At 40.8% G+C, this 10,332-nt stretch overlaps 2 protein-coding genes across 2 annotated transcripts; both read left to right on the top strand.

Moving 5' to 3' along the window:
- The first annotated feature begins 1,326 nt into the window (after positions 1 to 1,326).
- On the top strand, positions 1,327 to 2,839 carry LOC101734627 (phosphatidylinositol polyphosphate 5-phosphatase type IV-like). The gene has a single exon (XM_031906548.1). It carries the CDS (start codon positions 1,361 to 1,363, stop codon positions 2,837 to 2,839), a length of 1,479 nt encoding a protein of 492 aa, XP_031762408.1. The 5' UTR covers positions 1,327 to 1,360.
- Positions 2,840 to 7,888: 5,049 nt separating this feature from the next.
- On the top strand, positions 7,889 to 9,564 carry LOC101734556 (phosphatidylinositol polyphosphate 5-phosphatase type IV-like). Its single transcript, XM_031906547.1, has one exon. The coding sequence runs from the start codon at positions 7,889 to 7,891 to the stop codon at positions 9,365 to 9,367; it is 1,479 nt and encodes a 492-aa protein (XP_031762407.1). The 3' UTR covers positions 9,368 to 9,564.
- The last annotated feature ends 768 nt before the right edge of the window (positions 9,565 to 10,332 follow it).

Raw genomic sequence — 10,332 nt, 5'->3', positions numbered from 1 at the left:
AGAGAAAAGGGAGTCATTTAACCATTAAATAAACCCAATAGGGCTGTTCTGCCCCCAATAAGGGGTAATTATATCTTAGTTGGGATCACGTACAGGTACTGTTTTATTATTACAGAGAAAAGGGAATCATTTAACCATTAAATAAACCCAATAGGGCTGTTCTGCCCCCAATAAGGGGTAATTCTATCTTAGTTGGGATCAAGTACAGGTACTGTTTTATTATTACAGAGAAAAGGGAATCATTTAACCATGAAATAAACCCAATAGGGCTGTTCTGCCCCCAATAAGGGGTAATTATATCTTAGTTGGGATCAAGTACAGGTACTGTTTTATTATTACAGAGAAAAGGGAATCATTTAACCATTAAATAAACCCAATAGGGTTGTTCTGCCCCAATAAGGGGTAATTATATCTTAGTTGGGATCAAGTAAATGTACTGTTTTATTATTACAAAGAAAAAGGAAATCAGTTTTAAAAATTAGAATCACTTGCCTAAATTGGAGTCTATGGGAGATGGCCTTCCCATAATACAGAGGAGTGGTGCTTTGAAAACTGAGCCCTGTGGTGCCGGCTGTTTGGGGCCCATTCGTACCGTTTGTATAAAACTGTACCAATTTGGTATTAAGATTTTCATTAAACATGTGACTTTCAAAATCAATTGTATTTCCGTGCATAAAATAAGTATTTGATACATGTGTCTGTATTATAGAAAATTTATTTTTCTCATTCTTTAGGTATTTTAGAAACCTATTTCTTGTTAGCGAATTGCTTTGAAAGCTTAGGTTGCTCTGAAATAATAGAAATAAAGAAAAAAAAATAATTATACAGTATAAATAACTGCCCCCCATAAATGCCCCTAAAGTAAAAGAGCACAAATTATCAAAAATTGTCTGGCAGTACAAGTACCAATAGCCCCAAGTCTACTGGAAGTGAAAGGGTTAAAGAAGGTTTATCTTCTATTGTGTGATCTCCATAGCAAACGCATTGTGACCTCATTGAAGTAACCACAAGCTTATTAGTATGCGGTCACCATGGCAACACTGATAAGAGGTTACTTAATGCCTCATGCGGTCACCATGGCAACGCTGATAAGAATCTGCATTGTGACATCACAAGCTCATTAGTATGCAGTTACCATGGCAACACTGATAAGAGGTTACTTAATGCCTCATGCGGTCACCATGGCAATGCTGATAAGAATCTGCATTGTGACATCACAAGCTCATTAGTATGCGGTTACCGTGGCAACACTGATAAGAGGTTACTTAATGCCTGACACTTAGTGCAGAGCTCAGTTCGAAGTGGTCACTTGCTTCGAACAACATCTGCTGAGTAGAGCTCAGCAACCTTTTTTCTAACAATGCATTTCCAACCTTTCATTGCATTTTTTGTTCTATTAGGACAATGTCTTTATTCCAACGATCATTCATCACTGACCCAGACAGAAATTCTGGTACCAGAAGAATTTGGAGATTTTAACCAGGCAGATATTGAAGAGACCTACTCACTAGGTCCAATTATCCTGATGGTATTTTTCTTGGCAGTTGCCATTGACTGGGCTGTTGGCCATTACCGGTTGGGTTGGGCCCAACTATTAACAGTAATGATTTTCACAGCACTTGTTTATACCCATCATGCATCACAGGAGTTCCATGAAGGAAACACAGTATATCAAGAAACAGAGCATGATGAAGTTGAGGAGAATGATGAGAAATTCCTTTTCTATCTCTTGGTTCTCCTGGTTTTTAGCTTTGTATTAGCCATTGACTGGTATTTCAGGTACACCACTAAGGCACACACTGGTGTTTCTGCCAGCCAGACCGGCCATAAGAGGCATTTAGAAGAGAGGCTATTGATTGGTCAAGGCTTATTTGGAGAAGATGTACTAGAACGACATCTTCCACAGAAAAATCTAAAGATATTTACTGCCACCTGGAATATGAATGGGAAAAAGGATCTTCCAGAGAGACTGGATGATTTCTTATTTCCATTGGGCACCGAGTCTGCACAAGATCTGTATGTTATTGGAGTGCAAGAAGGCTGCCCCTACAGGCAAGAATGGGAATCCCGTCTGCAGCGGACACTGGGACATCGTTATGTCTTGCTTCATTCAGCAGCTCATGGTGTCCTGTACCTGTCTCTGTTTATCAGACGAAATCTCATATGGTTCTGCTCGGAGGTTGAATGTGCAACTGTCACCACGAGATTCTTCCCAATGATCAAGACCAAAGGGGCTGTGGCTGCTTCGTTTACATTCTTTGGAACCTCCTTCCTTTTTATCAACGCCCACTTTGCGGCTGGAGATTCCAAAGTAAAGAAACGAATCCAGAATTATCAGAAAATAATCAAAGATCTGCAGCTCCCTAAAAACATTCCAGACACAAACCCGACTTACTCCGATCCAGATGATGTGACGAGTCGGTTTGATGAGGTCTTCTGGTTCGGAGACTTCAATTTTCGCTTGAGCAAGAGTCGAAGTGAAGTGGATTCCATCCTAGAGAACCTTCCAGAGAATGACATGAGGTCCCTCCTGCAGTACGACCAGCTGTCAGAAGAGGTGACTAAAGGTTCCATATTTAAAGGATTTAAGGAAGCCGAAATCCAATTCCGTCCAACATATAAATTTGACATTGGATCTGATGACTATGACACGAGTAAGAAACAGAGGGTGCCTTCCTACACCGATCGAGTGATGTACAAGAGCCGGAATCAGGACGACATCCATGTTCTGAAATATGGCTCTTGCACACTTATGAGACAATCGGATCACAAGCCGGTTTTTGGGCTATTCCGGGTAAAGGTAAGCCCCAGACCCGATAACATTCCTTTGACTGTTTGAGATCTTTACTTGTTGGGAATAAAACTGTGTGTAAAACTGATGGTGAAGATAAGAAATCAGAAAACTTGAAAACCATCAGTCTATTGGCACGGGGAGGGGGGGAGGCCAGATCTTGGCGTGCCAATGGCTTGTTTTATCTCTTTTCCCACTAAAAAAGACGCTCAATCAACACACAGAAAACTCGAAACCATCAGTCTATTGGCACGGGGAGGGGGGGAGGCCAGATCTTGGCGTGCCAATGACTTAGTTTTTTTTTTTTTTTCTTTTGCCTTTAAATAAAACACACAATTGATCTACTTATGCATTTTTCCATTTTGTTAATTTCGCCCGTACTGGTATTTTAATATAATTCCTTAGCCAACAATGGGGGAGGGGGAGGAGGAAAGGGGATGATTTCACAAAATAATCATTCTGACCAAAAAAGCACTTGCACGGAATAAATGACTAATATTGATGAGCAAAATATTTTGCAAGGCATGGATTTGTGGCAAATTTCCGCGTTTGCCATTGGCTGATTTTTTTACAGCGTCAAAAAACATTGTCACACGCAAAAAAATATGACACACGCGCAACATGTTTTTTTTTACACTCTATGGGGTTGATTCACTAAAGGTTGATAAAACGAGCGCTATTTATAGTTTGCGTTAAAACTGTTGTCGCCTCTTATTTCTTGCGACTTAACGCTCGATTCACTAAAAGGACACGTGTCATAATTAAGAAGCGATGTTGTTTGCGTTATTTAACTTGCGGTGACTGATTTTACGTGATATTTACCGCATGTGCGGAAATTTATGCCGTGTGCAAAAAAACGCACGCCATATTAGCCCTCGCTATTACGCACGTAGCAGTTACTTTCTGAAAACTACTTGTCTGAAAATGCCCATTTCCCTGCAAACTGGCGGCTGCATCACTCTGGGGCCAACACAGACTTGAATAAATCCCACTGCAAAGTCCTTGTTGTGTTGCCAAAAGCTCACGTACCGCCTGCCCCAAGTAGGGGTTAATATTCGCACAGACTCGTGCAATATTTAGTGTGTTTTATGTTTCATATGTGTTTGTGAATCATGCGTTAGCATTATTTCTATTCAATAATTAACGCAATGAGAAGTAAATAAGACATTGCGATATGTGTTTTTTTTGCACATGCGATATGTGTCTTAATGCATGGAAAATGACTTTGATGAATCGGGACTTAATTATCGCATGCTTTTTAACGCAAAAACCATGCCATAAGCGTTATCGACCTTTAGTGAATTGGCCCCTATGGCTCTCCTGCTTCACCGTGCTTCAACCCTCATTTCTACATGGTGCGTGGTGTAGCGCCACTCGGCACCACGCCATGACGTCAGCGGATGAGCTTCCTTCTTTCCTTTAGTGCCCAAGGTGGTTCAGAACTTCCTTGACCTTGCTAAAGCCCAATTTCTCGTTGCTATACTGGGTTATGACTATTTGCTTGAATAACGGCGTTGGCAGGGCTTTTCCGCTACACCTAAGAGGTTATTTCTGGCAGTTTACGGACTCCTCCATATTACAGTGTGTAACACACAGACATCTATTGCATTCAAAACACAAGACATGAAGTTTTTATCTATTTGATACTGAAGAAACTGTTCCCAGGCACATACAGCCTATGTTGGCATTGCCTTTTGGGAACCTACACTCACATATGGCACCCATGAAGGGAGGTGGCAGCCCTTGAACAATATAAATGTAGGTAAATAGTTGCAATAGTTTAGACTAAGGAAATGTTCTAGAAACGATAGATGCTATCATTAGTGATGGGCGAAATTTTTCAGCAGGCATGGATTCACGGTGAAACGGGTGGCAAAATTGTTGCCCTCGTCAAAATAAATAGTTTTGCGCGTTAAACAAACAAAAAGCGGGTTTACACCCAAACTAATTCTTCACTATGATATTAAGACAAAGTAATTAATGGAGAAGGAAAGTTATAATCACAGGGGGGGGTTAGGCACCCCCAGTGATTGCAATCACTTACCTGGTACCCTGGGCTGGTGCTCCTGTGAGCAGAACAATCCTCTTCCTTATTCTTTCTTCATGATCCCGGGCCGAACGAATGCATGGTAGAGTGAAAAACCCACTTATTTTTTTATGAAACTTCAGCTTTTCACTCTATAGAGCATGAAACCGGCCCTGGGTATCAGGTAAGTGATTACAATCGCTGGGGGGAGCATAAAGCTTTGGCTATTGTATGTAAATATACAGCCAATCCCATGTATAATTCCCCACAACATACACTGCTCATTCCATGTATGTATGTGATCCCCAGAAATGCTACCATGCAGGGAGGTGTCAGCTTTTGAAAAATAGTTAAATAGATAGATAGTTAGGAGCACCATATGGGGTTTATCTTGATGTGGTATAGTAGCTTGTCAGTTTTATGATCATAACTTTGAAACTAAAAACCCCTGTTTTTGTAAATACACACACACACTTGCATAGATACTAAATAACTAGTGGAACCGATCAGTCCCCTCTTTTATATGCTTGTAGCTAACGTGGCAACATCAGTTGCACTTCCATTGTACAGGTATGGGATCCCTTATCCGGAAACCCATTATCCAGAAAGTTCCAAATTATGGAAAGGCTATCTTCCATAGTCTCCATTATAAGCAAATAATTTAAATTTTATAAAATGATTCCTTTTTCTCTATAATAATAAAACAGTACCTTGTACTTGATCCCAACTAAGATATAATTACCCCTTATTGGGGGCAGAACAGCCCTATTGGGTTTATTTAATGGTTAAATGATTCCCTTTTCTCTGTAATAATAAAACAGTACCTGTACTTGATCGCAACTAAGATATAATTACCCCTTATTGGGGGCAGAACAGCCCTATTGGGTTTATTTAATGGTTAAATGATTCCCTTTTCTCTGTAATAATAAAACAGTACCTGTACTTGATCCCAACTAAGATATAATTACCCCTTATTGGGGCAGAACAGCCCTATTGGGTTTATTTCATGGTTAAATGATTCCCTTTTCTCTGTAATAATAAAACAGTACCTGTACTTGATCCCAACTAAGATATAATTACCCCTTATTGGGGGCAGAACAGCTCTATTGGGTTTATTTAATGGTTAAATGATTCCCTTTTCTCTGTAATAATAAAACAGTACCTGTACTTGATCCCAACTAAGATATAATTACCCCTAATTGGGGGCAGAACAATCCTATTGGGTTTATTCAATATTTAAATTATTTTTAGCAGACTTAAGTTATGGAGATCCAAATTACGTAAAGATTCCTTATCCGAAAAACCCCAGGTCCCGAGCATTCTGGATAACAGGTCCCATACCTGTACTTATATATTTAGCCTGGGAGTGCTCCCACAACCCCCTTTGGGTTCCTTTTGTACTTTAGCAGCGTTCTGTAGGAAGAATGGCTAAACTTTCATGTGCTTGTTGCACCTTCACACCCATCCCTTTTAAAGATTAAAATGGGTGTCAGTCTGGGCAGTGCTTTAAAAAGTCCTATAAAAGCCACAAGAGGGAATGATTAAGCCTATAGACCCCTGTGACTGAAACCAGTGCCCTGGTCAGAATACACTTTTGCCAAGAAATGCCCCCGTGCAGGGAGGTGCCAGCCCTGGAACAATATAAATGTAGGTAAATAGTTAGGGGCACTATATGGGGTTTACCTTGACGTGGTATGGTGGCTTGTCAGTTTTATGATCATAACTTTGTCACTGCAAACCCCTGTTTCTGTAAATACACACACTTGCATAGATACTAAATTACTGGTAAAAAAGGGGATCAGGGAAGGTACATTGCTCCATCCCCTCTTATTTGTATGCTCATAGATAATTTGGCCAGATGCACTTACATTGTTCCTATATATTTTACTTAAAGCAACCTGTCGTGCAGGGTCAGACTAGTGGGCCCCAGTGGCCCAGACCCGACCCTGTTGCCGCTTCCCTGGCTGCCAATGTCCCCCCCTGATGTGTTTCACATACGCGCATTCAGGGGAGGGCACTAGGTGGAGGCGGGGTCGCTGGGGGGGGATAGGGGTGCGTGGCAGGGGCAAGGGGGTGATTTCACAAAATGATCATTCTGGGCAAAAAAGCACTTGCACAGAATTAATGACTAATAGTGATAAGCGAAATATTTTGCCAGGCATGAATTTGTGGCAAATTTCTGCATTTTGCCGTTGCCTAATTTTTTAAAATTTCAGAAATTCTTAATAAAAACATTAAATTGAGGACAGGACTGTAGCTGGATAGTTTGCAGATAAAGGCAAATGTACCTATTTTGAATTTGTCTCGTGTTCTTTCCAAAATGCTTAATTGAAATATAAAGAACACTGATATCTGGAGTGGGGAAAACTGAGCCCTGTGGTGCCGGCTGTTTGGGGCCCATTCGTACCGTTTGTTTAAAACTCTATACGATTTGGTATTAAGATTTTCGGTAGACATGTGACTTTCAAAATCAATTGTATTTCTGTGCATAAAATAAGTATTTGATACATGTGTCTGTATTATAGAAAATGTATTTTTCTCATTCTTTAGGTATTTTAGAAACCTATTTCTTGTTAGCGAATTGCTTTGAAAGCTTAGGTTGCTCTGAAATAATAGAAATAAAGAAAAAAAAATAATTATACATAGTTTTTTTAAATAACTGCCCCCCATAAATGCCCCTAAAGTAAAAAGGCACAAATTATCAAAAATTGTCTGGCAGTAACAATAGCCCCAAGTCTACTGGCAGTGAAAGGGTTAAAGAAGGTTTATCTTCTATTGTGTGATCGCCATAGCAACCGCATTGTGACCTCATTGAAGTAACCACAAGCTTATTAGTATGCGGTTACCATGGCAACACTGATAAGAGGTTACTTAATGCCTCATGCGGTCACCATGGCAACGCTGATAAGAATCTGCATTGTGACATCACAAGCTCATTAGTATGCGGTTACCGTGGCAACACTGATAAGAGGTTACTTAATGCCTGACACTTAGTGCAGAGCTCAGTTCGAAGTGGTCACTTGCTTCGAACAACATCTGCTGAGTAGAGCTCAGCAACCTTTTTTCTAACAATGCATTTCCAACCTTTCATTGCATTTTTTGTTCTATTAGGACAATGTCTTTATTCCAACGATCATTCATCACTGACCCAGACAGAAATTCTGGTACCAGAAGAATTTGGAGATTTTAACCAGGCAGATATTGAAGAGACCTACTCACTAGGTCCAATTATCCTGATGGTATTTTTCTTGGCAGTTGCCATTGACTGGGCTGTTGGCCATTACCGGTTGGGTTGGGCCCAACTATTAACAGTAATGATTTTCACAGCACTTGTTTATACCCATCATGCATCACAGGAGTTCCATGAAGGAAACACAGTATATCAAGAAACAGAGCATGATGAAGTTGAGGAGAATGATGAGAAATTCCTTTTCTATCTTTTGGTTCTCCTGGTTTTTAGCTTTGGATTAGCCATTGACTGGTATTTCCGGTACACCACTAAGGTGCACACTGGTGTTTCTGCTAGCCAGACCAGCCATAAGAGGCATCTAGAAGAGAGGCTCTTGATTGGTCAAGGCTTATTTGGAGAAGATGTACTAGAACGACATCTTCCACAGAAAAATCTAAAGATATTTACTGCCACCTGGAATATGAATGGGAAAAAGGATCTTCCAGAGAGACTGGATGATTTCTTATTTCCATTGGGCACCGAGTCTGCACAAGATCTGTATGTTATTGGAGTGCAAGAAGGCTGCCCCTACAGGCAAGAATGGGAATCCCGTCTGCAGCGGACACTGGGACATCGTTATGTCTTGCTTCATTCAGCAGCTCACGGTGTCCTGTACCTGTCTCTGTTTATCAGACGAAATCTCATATGGTTCTGCTCGGAGGTTGAATGTGCAACTGTCACCACGAGATTCTTCCCAATGATCAAGACCAAAGGGGCTGTGGCTGCTTCGTTTACATTCTTTGGAACCTCCTTCCTTTTTATCAACTCCCACTTTGCGGCAGGAGATTCCAAATTAAAGAAAAGAATCCAGAATTATAAGAAAATAATCAAAGACCTGCAGCTCCCTAAAAACATTCCAGACACAAACCCGACTTACTCCGATCCAGATGATGTGACGAGTCGGTTTGATGAGGTCTTCTGGTTCGGAGACTTCAATTTTCGCTTGAGCAAGAGTCGGAGTGAAGTGGATTCCATCCTAGAGAACCTTCCAGAGAATGACATGAGGTCCCTCCTGCAGTACGACCAGCTGTCAGAAGAGGTGACTAAAGGTTCCATATTTAAAGGATTTAAGGAAGCCGAAATCCAATTCCGTCCAACATATAAATTTGACATTGGATCTGATGACTATGACACGAGTAAGAAACAGAGGGCGCCTTCCTACACCGATCGAGTGATGTACAAGAGCCGGAATCAGGACGACATCCATGTTCTGAAATATGGCTCTTGCACACTTATGAGACAATCGGATCACAAGCCGGTTTTTGGGCTATTCCGGGTAAAGGTAAGACCCAGACCTGATAACATTACTTTGACTGTTTGAGATCTTTACTTGTTGGGAATAAAACTGTGTGTAAAACTGATGGTGAAGATAAGAAATCAGAAAACTTAAAAACCATCAGTCTATTGGCACGGGGAGGGGGGGAGGCCAGATCTTGGCGTGCCAATGACTTGTTGTATCTCTTTTCCAATTAAATTAGACGCTCAATCAACACACAGAAAACTCAAAAACATCAGTCGATTGGCACGGGGAGGGGGGGAGGCCAGATCTTGGCGTGCCAATGACTTGGGGTTTTTTTTCATATGCCTTTAAATAAAACACACAATTGATCTACTTATGCATTTTCCCATTTTGTTTATTTCGCCCGTACTGGTATTTTAATATTATTCCTTAGCCAACAATGGGGGAGGGGTAGGGGGGAGGGGATGATTTCACAAAATGATCATTCTGAGCAAGAAAGCACTTGCACAGAATAAATGACTAATAGCAAAATATTTTGCAAGGCATGGCTTTGTGGCAAATTTCCACGTTTGCCATTGGCTGATTTTTTCACTGCGTCAAAAAAATATTGTCACGCGCAAAAAAAAAATTACACACACGCAACATTTTTTTTTACACTCTATGGGGTTGATTCACTAAAGGTCGATAAAACGAGCGCTATTTATAGTTGGCGTTAAAACTGTTATCGCCTCTTATTTCTTGCGACTTAACGCTCAATTCACTAAAAGGACACGTGTCATAATTAAGAAGCGATGTTGTTTGCGTTATTTAACTTGCGGTGACTGATTTTACGTGATATTTACCGCATGTGCGGAGATTTATGCCGTGTGCAAAAAAACGCACGCCATATTAGCCCTCGCTATTACGCACGTAGCAGTTACTTTCTGAAAACTACTGTTCTGAAAATGCCCATTTCCCTGCAAACTGGCGGCTGCGTCACTCTAGGGCCAACACAGACTTGAATAAATCCCACTGCAAAGTCCATATTGTGTTTCTTTACGTACCAC

This window comes from Xenopus tropicalis, chromosome 7 (genome assembly GCF_000004195.4).
Source record: "Xenopus tropicalis strain Nigerian chromosome 7, UCB_Xtro_10.0, whole genome shotgun sequence".
Classification (NCBI taxonomy): domain Eukaryota; kingdom Metazoa; phylum Chordata; class Amphibia; order Anura; family Pipidae; genus Xenopus; species Xenopus tropicalis.
This window is presented reverse-complemented; position numbering and strand designations above follow the sequence as displayed.

Bases quoted from the DNA above. Each gene is read 5' to 3' on its own strand.
- LOC101734627 (XM_031906548.1), top strand. From the start codon at position 1,361: ATGCATTTCCAACCTTTCATTGCATTTTTTGTTCTATTAGGACAATGT.
- LOC101734556 (XM_031906547.1), top strand. From the start codon at position 7,889: ATGCATTTCCAACCTTTCATTGCATTTTTTGTTCTATTAGGACAATGT.